Raw genomic sequence first — 18,475 nt, forward strand, 5'->3', positions numbered from 1 at the left:
CTTTGCATGCAGTGGGACTTCAACTGAGGTGCGCATGGGCACAATTTCATAAAAGTATAGTTAGTTGTTATATTGAAAAACAGTAAAACATTGCCCAGTGATAAATGATTAATCATTGTATAGTGAATTAGATTTATAATTCACTATTTATTTACAGTTAAATCAGTTCTGTATATTTGTAGGACCTCGAATTTACAGTCTCGTTCTTGTTATTATTAAACTTGCTGTATTTGATAATAACTTAATAAAGTTGTTAGCAAAATTCATGTTTGTTGCCGGTTACTGTGGTTACTGTCCTGTTCAGCGCAACGTCACGTGACGGTGATTCCTGTACCACGTGACCAGCAACATAAATCCATGGCGGCGCACTGCTCTGCAAGATCAGGTATTACACACATTAAAACATTCTGCATACTCAGCTACACCACCTGCTTACCTGCTCAACGGACCTTCTGTGTTTCTAAGTAACGTAAAAATGATTGACTGATTCAACAATTATATGAAATACGACAGCGGCGGTCATGTTGTATAAGAGAGGGGCGGTGTTTACCAGTGCAAACGTGCTAGCTAATGTAGCTAGTTTAAGTAGCATGTGTGAGCTTTGCTACCCAGAAGAAGTCCAATTTGTGCGCTACTTGATTGCATAAACTAGATGTTAACATATTTAAACAGTACTACTACTTTAACTTAAGACTTATTATGATTGACTATATAGTCATAAACTGAATTCTACCCATAGACTGTTGTAATATGCTCTGCAATAATTAAATACTTAAAGTAACACTGTCGGAAATGTGTACTTTGAATTATATCTTAAATATTTTGGTCAAAGTTGAATGAGTTTGTGTACTACTAGACTATGCCATGTTAAGAATTTCTTTTCACATTTTCGACTCAAATATTTAAATCCTTGCCCGAGCACAAGCAGAAGTAAGCTTTTAGTTAAAACACTTACATTAACTCAACACTTAAACATTATATAACATCATCAACTAAATCCAAATGTTAAATGCGCTGTAAAAGTAGATCCTACTCAGCTCCTTTGTGAATGAACTAGATTGAAAAAAGTAACATTTTGAAGTGTATGTTGAAGATAATTGCACATCCAAACCTCTCTTTGTGCTTTTGTTACAAATGAACACAAACCAGCACAGTAATTCTAGGGTCATAACAAGGACATTAATATATAAGTGCAAAGCCTTCCTTAGCTTCTATATCACATTGTTTAGGGAACATTCTCCATCAGAACTATGAGGAAATACATAGATGTAATTTAAAACTGTATATAAATGTTTTAATGGTCTTTTGACTGGGTTTTTATTTAACAGTTGCTCTATTTATGTCTTGAAGATATTTTGTTTTAGCCTTGGAACTTGGGTCTTCATTTTATGCCTGCACCCCTGACTAGTGGTTAAGTCATTTTAATGATTATTGACCTTCTTCTTTTTTAATTTGTGCTTTTTTTTGGATAAAAGTGAGTGGGAGACTGCATGACTCCAACTGGAGGTGACAACATGATCAGTGACGCAAAGTGTGGTCATCAGCCTCTACATCCCATATAGTTCTATATTTGCTGAGGTGCTTACGAGCCCAATAACAGGCTGAGACCACACATGTATCGCTGGTGATCGAGCGACAACTAGTCGTCTCATCTACATGTTGATAATGTTATTGTTTACTTTGACATGATCATATTCATCAGTTACCTTTCATGAATCTTCCACAATACATAAAACAGAAGAAAACACACATAACAGTCAGTCTAAACATGAATATTCTTGTCACAAAAAGTCTTGTCACATCCTTCCCTTCTTTATTGTGTTGCTTTTTTTCTTTTTCTTGTAGGATTGGGGTCCTTACTATGGAGAGTATGTTGTGGTCCCTCAACAGCCCTGCTGTGTCAGCAACGTCGTCGCTTCTTCTGGAGAAAGTGGAAAAGTTCTCAAAATGTAGTTCGTCCTGCGACTGTGAGGCCTGCTTATGCAGTACCAAAGGTAGAGCCTCTTACATCATCAGGTTGGGGGGAAGGGGGAGGGTTGCTGCCAAAATTAATTGGGGGCATCAGAGAGTTGCTGAAAACAAGAGACAATATTGTAGTTATCATTCCTGCTATTTCAACCTTTATGTTAGTTCCTTTCGACGAGGCCATATTCTGACTTCAATGCCAGTGTGTAGGCTGACATAAATACAGATGGGGTAGGGATTCAAATAAAAGTATATTCTACATATACTTCAGTTAGGAATATCACTATCGGACACCTCTACGTTTCTTGATTCTAATTTAATCTAGAAGTCTTCATATAGTTTCATAGACTATAGATTCTATAGTCAGGTGGAAAAGACCATATGAAAAAAAGACGAGATTATGATTAATAAATCAGATAATACTGACTTAATCTCTATAGATAATATGAAATAAATATTCAGGCATGTGATTCTTCTGCATTCATCCCCAGTTCTGGATTTTCTGATGTGAAAAGGTGACTTAAAAGGAATATGTAGAAGACCTGTTTTCAAAGAAGGCAGGTAACAGGCTGAACAAGGAAAATAACGAGAATTGCAGGACATAAAAGGCTTAAATGACTTATGATGCTTTGATTTCCAAATATTCATGCTAATGTTTGTGTGTAGCTTGAACTAAACCTGGTTTGAAATTGACAGCAGTGAACCATATTAGCTGTTTATGTTTATGTTCTGGCTGTACATGTAGTCTACTTCAAAGTACAAACTCACTTAGCCTGCAGCTAAAAGGCACAGCAAACAGCTTTGTGCTTGTAAAGAATTACCCTGTTTTGATAAGCGCTTTGTTTCTGTGTGTCTTCCTAACAAGGCTGGAGCCAGAGATATATATATATACTTTTTTTCCCCTCATGGAACATTGTGACAACAATTTGACCCCCAACCCCCCTTCCTACCTGCTTTTTTCTCTTCTCCCTGACTGCAGCACATTGTGCGGCCCGACTATGTAGGCACTGGTCTGGTCCCAGAATGGCCAGACTACATAGAAATCAAAGGTCAAGAGCAGATTGAAGGCCTTGCCAGAGCATGTCAACTAGCAAGACAAGTACTGCTGCTTGCTGGAAGCAGTCTCAAGGTGAGCAGCCTCACTCACTGTAAGAAATGTTTTTTTATTCTATATCAAGATTAAAAAGCACAACCATTATGACCTTTGGCTTCCAGGTTGGTATGACAACAGATGAAATAGACTTCATCGTGCATCAGGATATAATCAAGCACAATGCCTACCCATCCCCTCTCAGATATGGAGGTTTCCCAAAGTCGGTGTGTACATCTGTGAACAACGTGGTCTGTCATGGCATACCTGACAGGTAAACAGGGGGGGAATTCACTCTTAATATTTAAATCAGGGCTTTCTGGGGGTGTTTGCAATCAAAGTGTATAGTCTCAGGCTGTGTATCCATACTGAGCATGTTAAAGGTAACGGAAATAGGAAGGGTAATGTACTCTTTTACATTTTTCTTTTCATTGGTGCTGGACTTGTGTGCAATTCTTGTTGAAGTTAATGGGAAAGCATGGGAAGTCCCAGCATAGCCATCATATCTATATGTTTTAACATGTGACTGAAAAATGCTTTCTGAAAATACTTAAATTTGAAGTTACCTTTGAAAGGAGAAGCATTGAAGTCTGGCTCCTTTGCAAAATTAAGAATACCTAATGCCGAATCATTTTATTTTTATTTTGCTTTGTTATGAGCATTTTGTGCTGTACTATTTAATCAGCAGTGAAATGGTGTTATTGCTGTTTAATATCACTCAACATGAAAACAGAGATGCAGGACCTACTGTATTCTTAATATTAAAAAAGTTTGTTTTCTTTGAATATCAATCAATCAATCAATTCTTGTTTGTATAGCGTCAACTCATAACAAGTGTTATCTCGAGACACTTTACAAAAGAGCAGGTAAAAGACCTTACTTATGCTATATTACAAAGACCCTATCCATCATGAGCACTTTAGCAAAGCAGCAAAAGTTACAGTGGTAAGAAAAAACTGCCTTATAAAAAGAATATATATTTGTGTATTTATGTTTATGTGGTTAATGTAAGGGATTCTTTGTGGGGACCAACACATACAAAGGCTCAGCAACCCTACAGCTAGCGCTAACTCCAGGCATCATGTGGCTTCCCCGAGAGAATCTCCACTCAACTTCCTCATCTCCGGTGTAAATGTTCAGGCCCGATTCACTTTAAATCACCCATGTTAGATTTTAATGCAGTTGTTACAGATTTTTGCAGCACATTTGTTCATTCAAAGCACATTCCATTCATGGCGTTTGTTTTGGACCTTTGCATGTGCTTTTTAGTTTGCATTGGTTCCATAAATGCTGCTTAGTTTTTCATAATATAGGTTGATTTGACCTTTCCATTTATCAGCCCCTGTAAGTCTTTGAATGCACCATAATGTTTTTGTTTATATGTGCCCTGCAGTCGGCAACTTCAAGATGGAGATATTATCAACATCGATGTCACTGTGAGTTTATGCTTTACCACACTAACATAAAGTCACTGGGGGAAAATGTTACTGAAAATGTGATTAGCTCCAGTAATACTTTTTTAACTATAGATTTCTGCCTATTCATGTGTATTCAGGTATACCTGGATGGTTACCATGGTGACACCTCAGAAACCTTCTTAATTGGCCAGGTGGATGAAGTTGGGCAGCGACTGGTGGAAACAGCCAGACGTTGCAGAGATGAGGCAATCGCTGCTTGCAAGCCTGGTGCACAGCTTTGTGTTATTGGAAACACTATCAGGTAGACACACTCACAACGTATTGCACACAATGATAATTCTCTAAAGTGCGAGCTTAACGTTTTTTTTTACTGCTGACAGTGAAATAGCCCATGCCAGTGGCTTTCAGGTCTGTCCTTATTTCATTGGGCATGGAATTGGCTCCTACTTTCATTGCCATCCTGAGATCTGGCACCATGGTAAGTTTTCACACACAATCCTCCCATGTATGCATCACGTGTGTGATGTTGCGTGCACATACCATATACTTTGCACTGCCCAAAAATACTTGTATAAGGTTTTTGTTATATTGTAAGGACTGACTTGACATAATACATTGTACACTGTAATTGTGATATCACTGCAAAATGAGTGAAAGTTTTCACATGCAAACCATACACATTTCCAGAAGTTCTTTTTTTAAAGAAAATCCTGATTATCTCTCTTTTCAGCTAACGACAATGACATGACTATGGATGAAGGGATGGCTTTTACAATAGGTGAGTAGCCTTTTGCATTTATTTGTGCTCATTAAAATGCTGCTTTGAATGACTTTTTGGCTGATAGTGTGTGTGCATTTTTAGAGCCCATACTGATGGAGGGTTCTGCAGAGTATAAAATCCTGAAGGACAAGTGGACAGCAGTGTCTGCAGATGATAAAAGGTACGTGGTGGACAACCAGAGATGTCTTTGCACTGTGATTTATTTGCAGATATATTAGTAAAGTAATTTAATTGTTTCCATAGTTGTAAAAAGCCTCAACTTGTTTTTTTAATACAACTGCTTGTGTGTGGAAGTGTACCTCGTGAGATACAGTATTCTACTGAATCAACCTTTTAAGTGCCTTTTAAATCATTGTTGATCTGTAGAGAGATCCGGCTAGCAGTTTCCCCTTGCTTCCAGACTCTATGCTAAGCTAAGCTAAGCGCCTCCTTGCTCCAGTTCCATACTTAGCCACAGAAATGAGGATAAAGCTAGAACGCACAATTCTAAAAATGGTTGAAATTTCCTTTAAAATCTTACATGTGCATTGTGTTTTGACTTGATTGTCCTTCTTGCAGGTCGGCTCAGTTTGAACACACGGTGGTCATCACATCTGACGGAGTGGAGATTCTCACTAAACTACCAGAAGAGAGCAATCTCTGACCTGCACAACTCTACCTCCTTACCCTTCCATGAAATGTTAGAAATCTGTTTACACACTACAACAAAACACGGCCAAGGGACTTAAATGATGACTCACCAAGACGCAAATGTATTTCTACCTTTACAGTTAGAAACACGTTTTATATGTTTCTTCCTGTAAAGTATTATAAATAAAACCATTAAATCAAATTTCTTATTTATTTTTAAAATAAAAATGGGCTCATCACATGTACAGCATCTGTATATTCAGGTTGACTAAGGTGGTATTTTTACTCGAGACTGGAACATAGAGAGAAAGTGTCTGCATCTTTAATGTTAGTATGGGAATCCAATGCTGCCGGGATTCAGTCTTTCCTTATGTTAGCCCTCCAGTGGTCAAAGGGAATATAATTATTTCAAACTGACAGATGTGTGAAGTTTTCTTTTCCTTTTAGTTGGATAGTTATTGTGGTGACAGCAACAGTGACACTGGAATAAGACAAAAAGGTCCTTGGACAGGACTTACCCCCAAATCATGTAAAATTCTTCTGTTATTTAATAAAATAAAACTCCTCTAGTTATGTAATTTACTATTCAGTTATATTTTCTGTCTTCTTTTTTTTTTAAATCTCACTTACTGGTTACCTTTGTCTAAATGGTTACTCTTTGAGTTGTCTTTACATTTCAAGGTATATCATTCAATTATGGAAAATGAAACCCTACATTTATTTGAACTAATTTAGTTTGCAGTCTAAAACAATGAAATATATTATTCATAAAGCTGGTCTGACAAAACACTGCATTCATACTTGAAAAAAACCTAACAGCCAACATTAATGTAATTTAATAAAGTACTGACATTTACAGGGTGTTGACTTTAAGGATCAAGACAGTTGTGCACCTTCCATTATTGTCTGAAATATAAAAATTGGACATCTTTTATTTTTTACAGTTTGAAGACTCCAATTTCAATGGAGTTCTGCCTCTTAGAGAATACTGTGAGGTCGAGTACAGCCAGTAGATGGCAGCATATACCGGAACATTAAAGTCAGCCTGAAGTCTCATTCTTGATGAACACACATCCAACATAACCATATGGTGGAAAACACTTAATCTCAGTATATTTAAACACGTCTCCTCATTAAAATAAGAACTATTTCATGACCAAGCTTCAATAATCAGAATCTGAAATACTTAGTTATTTCAAGGGTGAAAATTGTGCGTTACAGTTGCTCTTACAATATAGCAGTAGAAATATAGTGATAATAAATGATAAATCACTGTTGCAAACTTCCCCCATGGTATGACTTTTTGCTCAGCTGCCTAATATGATGAGCATATTTCATAACATCTCCAGTCTGTTTTCAAGTCTAGCTTGTATACATAGATTGAAGAGAATGATGAACAAATGTGTACAAGCCAGAGAGAAAAAGCGATTTCCAGGCAGAGCAACATCTGTTGCACATCTATTTCTTTATAGATTCCTCCCTTCTATTTATATCTTCTTTATCTGCAGTCGGTTCAAATAAAGAAAAGAGATCAAATATCAGACTTTTTCTGTCTCACCTCTTCTCAATTTTTATAATGTTAACTGAAACACACTTGGACAAAACTTCTCCCGTTTCTCACTATGATTATGGCAACAAAATTATAGGTGTGTTAATTAAACGAAAGTTGGATTACAATGTGCAGTATGTGGTTGAAGTCTTCACATAGTTGGTTGTACAATTAGAGGTTCGTCATGATTTTTTTTTTTGTAGCTGTAAGTGAGGAAGTCACTGTGGCATATGGATGCATCACAGAGAAAAAAAAGAGTACAATTTGGATTCCAGCCCACTGGGTGTGTTTTCTCTTCCTGCCAAATGTGTGTGTGCGTGTGTTTCTGCGCACATGCCACTGCGAGTTTGTGGGTGGGGCAGGAAGGATTAGGCAAAGAAAGGTGGGTAAACTAATCAGGAGTCTGGTCATGTCCAGCCAGGAAATGATTCACATATGATTTTATTTGACGAAGGTACTGGGATGATAAGGGTTACATGCATTTAGTCAGCAGTTTAGGTGGTAAAACATATTACACATTACAGGGTACTACCAAAGCATGTTTTAACATTCAGAAACATAGAGGTAAAATGTCAGTCTATGGATGACCTTGACATTCAAGATGTTGGAAAGGATATATTCTCCAAATATTCAATGAAGGGAGGGACCAGATTCCATTAATTTTTTTGAGCGATCAATTTTAAAATGCTATTCTTCTCACTGTAACAAACACTACTTGTCATTTAATTTAATGTGTGTTTGTGTTTCTGTTGCAGGAGTGTGAGCTTCCTGTGAATCAGAGCATTGGCTTCCATTAGCAATGATTAATTAATATCAAAACATCTAAAAAATCTCAAAGATACACAGATGAGGTTTGAAAGCAAGACAGAGAGAAAGTGAATGCAGAGAGCTTTGGGAGGATATCAGGGGGGAGTGGAGCTGGGTGAGACGGCAGGATTGAGGGAGGAGCAGGGAGTGGCAGGGTGAGGTGTTTTGGATTGTGGTCATGAATTTTCTCTTCAGTCTCTCATTCTTCTCCTGCATGTTGAGACTCATTTCTCCTCTCTCCTTGAGCTCTGCAGGTCTCTTGTGATCCTTGCCTGTTTATGTTAGGGACCTCATCAGTGTTCAACCATCAAAAAAACTGTTTAAAAAATGTGATAGCTTCTATTAATAAAGATTTTAACATGGAAGGTTGTATTTCTTCCTGTTATGTTTTGGTTAGCAGTGTACCATATGGACTATTTTAGAGATGTTTGATGGGAAAGCTAATTGTTCTATCATCCAGTCATATAAAAAAATCCTTATCCTTAGTTTTTCCATCCACAAAGATGGACATTTTAATTTGTTTTACCAAAATATTTGACCTTTATCTGTTTCAAAAGTTTTCAAAACATTTTGTTTGGGTTAAGCCACAAAAAAGTAAAAAAAAAAATCCAGTTTACTTTGTTCCCATAATAGATCTCCATATTGTTCATTAAATCGCCATAATAAAAGTACTAGGAGTTAGTGTAGATGACCAGGGCATCTCTGTAGTGCAAACATTCCACCTACAACATTATTTAAGGAACAGACCTATTAAATTTTACCTAACATGTTACATAACTGAGCAGTAGTGCTGAACAACCAATCAAAATATAACAAAAGAAGAATTTTTCAGACATGTAGTATGTGGTAATGTACAAAAAACAAAATGTCATCTGTGGGGTTCAGGTCAGTTGAGTTGGCTGGCCAAGTAATATATACATATATGGCCACAGTAATATATACATATGTATGACCATGGTCAGTGAACCAGTTACTGGGTTTGGCACTGTGGGCAGGTACCAAGTCCTGCTGGAAGAGGAAATCAGTATCTCCATAAAGCTTGTCAACAGATGGAAGCATGAAGTGCACTAAAACAGTGATTCTCAACTTGTCTAGCTTCAGGACCCACCACCAACTCCTCATTGAAAAATCGGGACCAAAATTTCTGACATTTTAAGACCATCATATTTATTTACTGAAAAATTGAGCAGTTTGGACCTCCGTTGGTACAAAACATGTGACAGAAGCAAGAAACTGAACAAAACAAACATGTTAGTGCTAAACAGACTTTATTTACGCTCTATGACACACATTCACGACCCACAGAAAATGGCTGCACAACCCACCTCTGGGTCCTGACCCACCAGTTAAGAACAATTGCTCTAAAATCTCTCGGTAGACGTCGACGGCTGCCTTGACTCTGGGCTTGATAAAACACAGTGGACCAACACCAGCAGATGACATGGCACCCCAAATCACTGACTGTGGAAACCTTTCACAGGACTTCTGACCTGACCCCCATGGAGAAGCTATGAAGTATTGTCAAGAGGAAGATGAGAGACACCAGACCCAACAATGCAGACAAGCTGAAGTCCACTACCAAAGGTCAGGTATATTACACTTTATATCTAATGAATCTATAACATATGAATGTTTCAGTTTTTTAATTAATTACGGAAAAACTAACTTATTCCCCAATTTTCTAATTATATGAGATGCACCAGTATCAGTATAATCAGTTAGCAGAAGATTGGAACTTCAAGGTAAATGGATTTGAGCTCGTAAAGTGTTTTTCCAGTCTTTTAACTACTCAAATCACTTTTACAACGCAGGTCACACCTTCCTATTTACAGTGATAGCAGAGGCTACTATGTAAAGTGGCCATTAGTATTAGCTATCCCATTCATACACATTTATATGCCGCAGATGAAGCAACGGGAGCAACTTGGAGTTAAGTGTCTTGCACAAGGACACATCGGACATGTGGCTGCAGGAGCTTGGGATCTAACCCCTGACCTTTCTGTTGAGAGATGACCAACTCTACCACTGAGCTACAGCCGCCCCAAAGGTAAATTGTGTAACAGAATAACATTATAGAGACAGTTCTTTATTTTATAATGGTGTAAACTAAGTGTAGGATTTATGCATTTATGTTTCTTTTTTGTTATTTGCGTGTTTATAGACAACATAACTAAGTCATCAATCCATCAAATCAATAACAAAGCTCTACTGTCATTATGCTTTTCTACTTTTAAGTTTATTCTGCAACTGCGTCATATTGGTGTCCAAGATTTTGATTTCACATTGCATTACGACGTTGCAGAAGCACATTGGTTAAGAAACAGTGGTGGCTCCACAAACACACACTCATGCACACACACACACACACAGACACACACACACCCATTATGCCTCCATGACATTCATATTGAAGGTGAGACACTACATGGGTGTAAATATTGCACCTTGAACAGGTTATATGAAAATAACAACTTTTTGTGGGTGTTACAGTACTGGATATAAATAAAGAAATGTCTGATTCCCTGAAGTACACACCTTGGTGTGTGTTTTGTTATGCTGTCCTCATCCGACAGTGTTAAACTGTTCTGCAACTTCTGGATGATGAGGTCAGTTTGTTTCTCCCACGTCCTCACATACCATGTATGCAAACCTACATCTTTATGTCTGTGAGAGTGAGACCGTTACTTATCACACTTGCCTGGGATCTCACTGAGGGGCACCACAGGAATTCTTGGTTTCCTTGGTGACCTATGAATCGTGGTATGAGCAAAGTGACGCATCATTTTCAGACCTGTAGAGGCAGATCTGTCTGACACACTGATGCACAGCATGTGTTGAAGTTGATGAACCCTTTTTGTTGGGACAGAGCACCTGGAGGCTGTACGAAAACAGTTGAGTTTATTAGTTGGAAGTAAACTGAGTTAGGACATGTAATACTGATATCGTCACAATGAATGGCTTTCTTCACCATGAGGAAAGGTTAAATGAGTCAAACACCTCACGACTCATTTATTTTAGAAAGGAACCATTTTCTAAACCCAGCTTGGAGGTGGTAAATTAATCTTCACACCCTCTAAGCATGAACACATCAGCAGCTGTTGCTTAATGTAAATTATATCCAATATCCTATAATTTTTATCTCCATATGTTGTTTCATTTTTCAGCCTTTTAATATACTAAACATTGACTGTAAATATACTAAAGCAAATGAAAGCACCTCTGTTAGGCTGTACTGCAAGTGTTTGAGCTTATTGCTAATATCAGCTTGCAATGATAATGCTAACGTGCCGATATTAGCATGTGTGATCTTAAAGATGTTCACTAAAAGTTAGCATGCTAACCTGCTCACCATGACGATGCTGCTAACAGAAGCATCAATCATGTTTACCATACCCACTGTCTGAAATAATTCAAGAATGCTAACATGCTTACAATGATAATGTTTAGATGGTAATTGTACGCATATCATTTTTGCCATGCTCATTATCTTTTATGTACTTGCTGATTGCAGTATTCTTTAAGACTCACAATGACAATGCCAACATGTTGACAATAGGCTACTTTGTGAGTATGACCATAGTCATGGTCTTCAATTTACACATAATCATATTTGAGGCATATGTTAGTTTCAGAGCTGTGAGACGGGAAGCTGCATAAACAGACTGAAACTTATGATAATGAATTGATACTGATAACCAACAAAATATGCAAAACAAATAGAGAGACTTGAGCGCTAAAAGAGATCAGAATTATATGCTACAGAACAATACTTACATGCACAGGTAGAGATCAATAAAAATGTTAAAGGTACAGCTTTGTTGACAGGGGTCGACATAAAACAAAAGTTCCTCACATTAGCTTTAATCAAAATGCTGATTTAATCATGTGCATGCTCACAATGGTAGCTTATACCAACATGCTAATGTTAGCATGTATAATGGTTACACGTCTACCATCTTGAGGCTTTAAGCTTAAGGTTAATGTCAGTATGCTTGATGCATGGTTTATTTTCCCATCCTTTAATTATAGATGAATGCTAATTTAAGCAAGCTAACATGCTCACAATGACAACGCTATTATGCTGATGTGTTTCATCTTAGTTAAGCATGTTTTTAGTCATGCAATTTTTTACTAAAATGTAAACAAACGGTCATTGCTTCCCCTGGAGCTATGCCTACAAATCTTTTATACATCACAGGATATGAAAGTATCATTAAGTAGGCAAAATATGATCGAATATTACATTTGAAAAAGGTGCAACAGAGTACTGAATCTTTGCTACCTCTTGTCTAAGGCTTAGCACATGTATGAGAGCTGTTTTTGAGTCAAATTGGGCCATAAGAAGTATATGTGTCACAAGTTACAGTTAATGTGTAAGAATGCGTGGGTGGTGTATGCAGCACTAGGAGACGCCTGTAAATTCAAGTCACCAGACTAGTGCAGGGAGGCTCCCCTCTTGATTGACATTTACAAGTTGGAAAACTTTCTCTTTTGACCTCTTGACTCTTTAATCGCAAAGAATGCCTTTTGTCTTTCAAATATTTTTAGAGAAGTGATCCTTTGCTCCCAGACCACAGATAAGGAACACAAGCTAGCCAACAATACCATGTGCGAAGCTTTGATTTCTGGGTGTATCTTTCTGGCTTTTTTGTGTGTCTTTGTTCCTTTGACACCCTTCCTGAGTCTTAACAACCAAAGAAGACTGGTAAACTAATAGAAGGGATGCTGTGTGTGTGTACATGGTATGCATCACCTGAGGCATCTATAGTAGGCCTTTGATAAATGCTTACTGTATACCTCTGTTGTCTTCATGTCTGACATCCACAAAAACACAAACAGAAGGGAGCTTACTGCCCATCACGAAGGAAAAAAAGTACTCTTTATTCCCCTGGAAAATGTCACCCTATTTTCTCTTGATCTATTTAACAAATGTCTCTAAAACAAAGACTTGTAGTACCAGAGACAAAATGTTGCAAATAATGATAAGCAGACTGTGTTATCATCATATTAATAACAAAAGACAAGTAGTTAAGAGACATACATTTAATGTGATTTACCCGCTTTGACTGGTCTCCTTCCTATTAATCGTAGATATTTTCAACAATGGAAACTGATCTGTGTGCATTTCAACCAAAGGTATAGTTCAGCATGGCCAAAACAGTTGTTAATGGTGGAAGGATTTTTTTTAAACAGTCCACCCACGATCAAAGGCCCCTGCAGCCTACAAATGGAAGATGGAAGTTAAAGGATCACCTAAGTCAGAAGGAGCTATAAATTCTTGTATTTTGTTTAAAACAGTCCTTGAAATAGTTAATGAGATTTCCCCGTGGTATAGGTGGTGGACACAACAGTTACAATTTTCAGCATACAAGCATAAAAGGCCCCTTCTTGTTTAATCAGCACAGTAAAACTATTTGACTGTTTGCCGCTTAGACACTTTACTACAACAATTTGGACTTATATTGTCTTCCTGAAAGAGTGGGCAGGGGGACATCTTTATTGCTTTGATTTCACAGCCAGTCCAGTCCAGTACCTCACCACAGGCTGTTTTCAGACAAAAAGCCTCAAAGGTGCATGTGGTCCAATTTAAAATGTGAATGGAGTTTTGTTTTAATTTACTTTCTTCAAACCAGAAGCTGATGGCTAAAAGCTTAAAGGGGTTAAAAATGCAAAATTCAACATTCATAAGTGGAGCTGGCAGGAGGGTAAAAATAATACTTTAAATCCGACTCCACTGGAATTAGACACATGATCTTTGAAGTCAGAGACAGTGACAAGAATTTGATCGTCGACTGCCAACTTGAATCCTTGAGGAGAAAGCTGAACACAATGAGAGTTTTTTTTCACACTATGAACCTCCCTCAAGTTAGCTAACATCTTTTTGAATCACACCTGGACCCCCTACCACACGATCCTCTCCTACAATACCGCCATCTCATATTACATCCTCTAGCCAGGGCTCAGACACGCACATTTAGCACTCTTCTGGGAGGTATATATGCAAAAGGGGGGTTGTATTGTCCCAAAGGTTTTACAGCACTGCTAGACATGAGAAGGCATCAATTACTGCTGTAATCAATACACTCATCAACGAGGGGAAAGGATCTCTTACAGCATGCACTGAGAGTATGTTTCGGCTGTGAGTATAAGTCCTCCTAAGAAATAGGATCAATACTGTAAATGAGAGATCCCTCATAGGGGAATACACATGTGACATTTGTCCCCACAATGTCACTCGATTGCTTACTGATAGCTTTGTTTTCTTTCTGTTTTTGCAGCACATGATACAAACAGCCCCCTCAACAAACTTATATGTTCTCAATGTTCATATAAGCAACCTTGTTGTAAGCTCATATTAAAGAACAACTCTCATGATTTATATGGGTATTAGACTTTTACATAATCAGCCTATTTAGCAAAAACTGGACACAAGACGAATCAGCTATGAAGCTGTCTAAAGATAACAGAATAAGCCAATCAACACCCCTAATGCTTCATTATTGTGTTTTGTTTCTGATTTGTTTGAGTCATACAAAAAGTGTAAAGGACATTTCGAGATGGAATATTTTATCGTAGGACAAAGTGCAACTGGCATTTCCAATATTTCCAATCTTTATGCTAAGTTTGTTCGACTGCCTGTTGGCTGTTGTTTCTAATGAACCTGACAGACAATCACTATTTTAGATATCTCTTAGCAAAAAAGCTGATAAGTGCACTTTCCCCAAATGTTTTCAATTTGAAATATATACTGTACGCTGTCTGTAACCCTTTCGGCCTGCTGTAATGAGAAGAGCTGCACAATTTTTCTACTTCTTGTTTCTTCTTGCATGTATGACTGGTTTTCAGCTAAAATATTTTTTTTACCAACTTTTCTGATCTGCATGTGGTTCTCAGAGAAAGTGCATTCATGTGTTGAAGTTGTGAAAGATCAAGGGTTTGGAGTTCAATGTCATTGTGGAACAGATTGTGCGTGTGTGTGTGTGTGTGTGTGTGTGTGTGTGTGTGTGTGTGTGTGTGCGCAAGCATTTATCAGTATCCCAAGGCTATGTTTCTACAGTGTCATAAAAACACACACCCTACCACTCGGCTCGTTGCGCCACACCCTCAGGTGAGTGTGCGTTTGTTTTCCCTTATTGCTAAAGCTCCAAGAACAAATGCAGGGCTGTGGCTCGGGCAAGTCCAGGCACTGAATTTTAACCTGTGCGTGTGTGTCAGAGAACATCGCTTTGACTATCATTCCTCTACTTTAGGGCAAGGTTTTTACTCCTCTGATTTCGCAATACTGAACATGCTCAAAAAACACACTCATGTCTCAATTCTGAGTTCAGTAGAGATAGTTAAAAAGGTATGCAACGTGTTGGAGGCCTTAATAACGTGTATTGTGAAATTATCACAAAGATTGAGTAAAATCTCTTTAAGACAGGGAGCCCTATCATGGCCAACACGTTATGATGATGTGCCATTTGTGTTTCTGACTCTGAGTAAACCAGCAATAACACAACAATAATGAGGAAACCCGTTTGGAGATGTATCTAACTGTTATTTTGTTCTTTTAAAAGTCTGATCTAAAAACTTTTATCAGTGTTTAGATTTATCAAAAGGACTGGGTGTTACAATCCCTGATACTTTTGAGTATTAAAAGGCGGGAGCTGTTTGTCAACTCTTCATTATTTGCTTTCATTTTTGTCACTACATCGTGAATGAATGTGAGCTGTTCAACACACAACTGTAGCAGCAGCCGCCTCTGGGTCTGTCAAAGAATGGACGAGATGTGTGACCTTTATTTCCCTGGAGGATAGCAGAGGAGAAGAAGAAGAAACGGAGGGATAATCTTATTGACAGGCTGTGTGTGTGTTGTGTAGATTAGCCATTTGAAAAGATACAATGAAACAAATTAAGAAGTTTTAAACTGATTCAAAGTGGGAGACGCTGAAAAGTTGAACACTAAAAGCTTATTTCAGAAAGAGGAAGTTTCTTATTCCGGGTTATCAGTTTATTTGGGAGGGGCTGTTTACTTTACAAAAGAGTTCCAGAAGCAAAGACTGAGCTAAGCTAACGCACCTCAACACTCTGCTGTATCTTATCAGCAATATGGTTCATTCCTGTTTCTGACCTTCTGCGGACAGAAGCATCAATCATTGCTGTTCCTGCAGCTGGCTGCTGCTCCTACCTGGAACTCGAACAAACCCCAAGCTTAGATTGTACCAGAAAAACAACAACACGATGCAGAAATAGAGTCACTAGGCTGACAGTCACATGATTTATGGATTCCATAACTTTACAGAGGGAGATTTACTTCAAGATGGTGTTATCATGACATCTAAGATATGTGACAAATCTTTTTTTTAAAGCTTTGAAACTTTAAATTGTTAACATTTCATATGCACCATATCTTCTTATCTTTTTTTATGTATTTGGATACTAAAGACGAAAGGTAAACTCCTACTGAAGCAAAGAGCTGATCCTTAGTGAAGATCATAAAGACATCTGTATAACCACATTCTTCCCCTGCACTTTCCCTCTCTGCAGCCCCCTCTTCCACCATTATTTGTGCCTCTTCTACTGTATGTGGGCAGCTTCTTTTTTATCACTCTCCCTCTCTGTGTCTGCCCTCTCTCTCTATGCCCAGACAGACAAAGCCTGCGTTGTCTGCTGAAATGCTGTGCTGCTAGGACAGACTTTGGGATCAGTGTCTCATGGAATGCCTTGAAAACCATTTAGTGAGAGAGAGTGTCAATGTGCGGGTGTTGTGTCCAATCTAGTGTCTGCTGGCTGCTTTTGGCACTGTGACTCATCTCATGAATCATTACAGAAGACACAGACACTGTGCTGATATGGCATTTATCAGTCTAAAGGAGAGTGCTGGAAAGATTGTAAATTTAAACTTTGACTATTTTCTGGCTTTGTATCTCTCAGTTTCTAGATCCTACACACTTAGAAATTCCCCTGTTAAAAAACGGTAAACAACTGGCAGTAGGGTTGCCAGAAAGTTACTGTAAAATTAACGGTATATTGCTGTTGCTGAGTTTTCTACCGTTTTTTTAAATACAGCAAAAAGCTGTTGTTTAACAGGAAAATACTGTTGAAAGAATTAACTGTTTACTACTGTTTATTTACACTTCTTCACAAGAGGTATATTTGCAGATTTTTACTGTGAATTGTAAATACTATAGATTAATTTCCTTCTATCAAAATGGACACAATATATTTATTTTCTAAACCTAGTGATTTGATTAATTAATCCTTGCATGTCATGTTATAAAACACCATGTTTTAAAATAATAAATAAACAGTGCATTTAAAATTGAAACTTAAAATATTAAGACAAATGCATTGCAAAAAATACGGTAAATTACCGTTTTGTTTCCTTCAAGCAATAATACAGTAAAATATTGTTATAAACCATTATAATACAGTAAAGTCCTGTATTTAAACATGACAGGATCATACTGATGAAATTTCCTTGTAAATTTACAGCAATTTCTTAGAGTGTAGCAATGTATCTGGGCATATCTCAATTACAAAAACACATCTTTATCTTGACATTTCTCTGTTCCCACCTTTCTCTTGTCGTCCAGATCATTGATTATTGTTTGTTTTGATGTGTTTTTTGTGGCCAAGTCCAAGACAAAAATCATTACGTTTATTGTATCTCATTGTATAATATCCTATAATGTAAAAGAGCACTGTATCATAAAGTGTCAAGTATTGAATAGAATAGAATAGAACTCTACGGTATCATATTATATTATATGGGTACTGTGATATATTTCACTTGTGGCCGTGTATCATATTGCATCTTATTGTCTTGTATTGTATAGTATTGTTGAGTACTGTAATGTATTGTGGCATTATATTGAGCATCATTTTGTACTTCTAATGTTGTTGAGACTGATCACTTAAAGCCAACAAGGAAATCTCTCGCAAAAAATAACTACTGTATATTGACTCACCCGTGTTTTCCCCATGTTGACTTCAAGAAAGTCAGCAAACACAATTTACTGTGAGAGTGTGGAACAGTTTGGCGGCTCGCACTTTTATGTCACTGGGTAGTTTGCCAGCATTTCCCTCTTGTGGGATTTAAAATATAGGCTATTTTGTTTATGCCTGTTTTACCAAGGGAGTTTAACAGAAGTACTTTAACAGTCTTTATATAAAGATGTCTACCATAAGAAGCTGCAAATGTGTAGCCTGAAGCACTTTTTTTCTTGCTGATTATTTGTTTTGACAAAGCT

At 37.5% G+C, this 18,475-nt stretch overlaps 1 protein-coding gene across 1 annotated transcript; it reads left to right on the top strand.

Moving 5' to 3' along the window:
• Positions 1 to 1,490: 1,490 nt before the first annotated feature.
• Positions 1,491 to 6,460, top strand: metap1d (methionyl aminopeptidase type 1D (mitochondrial)). Its single transcript, XM_061043729.1, has 10 exons — positions 1,491 to 1,506; positions 1,792 to 1,994; positions 2,945 to 3,094; positions 3,181 to 3,329; positions 4,449 to 4,491; positions 4,611 to 4,774; positions 4,854 to 4,951; positions 5,204 to 5,251; positions 5,336 to 5,414; positions 5,813 to 6,460. The coding sequence occupies exons 1-10, from the start codon at positions 1,491 to 1,493 to the stop codon at positions 5,895 to 5,897; spliced, it is 1,035 nt and encodes a 344-aa protein (XP_060899712.1). The 3' UTR covers positions 5,898 to 6,460.
• Positions 6,461 to 18,475: the final 12,015 nt, after the last annotated feature.

This window comes from Labrus mixtus, chromosome 8 (genome assembly GCF_963584025.1).
Source record: "Labrus mixtus chromosome 8, fLabMix1.1, whole genome shotgun sequence".
NCBI classification, from domain to species: Eukaryota; Metazoa; Chordata; class Actinopteri; order Labriformes; family Labridae; genus Labrus; species Labrus mixtus.

Excerpts from the sequence above, each read along its gene's own strand:
- metap1d (XM_061043729.1), top strand. Across the intron at positions 3,330-4,448 it reads TGTCATGGCATACCTGACAG|TCGGCAACTTCAAGATGGAG; the intron begins GTAAACAGGGGG and ends TGTGCCCTGCAG. Across the intron at positions 5,415-5,812 it reads GTGTCTGCAGATGATAAAAG|GTCGGCTCAGTTTGAACACA; the intron begins GTACGTGGTGGA and ends TCCTTCTTGCAG.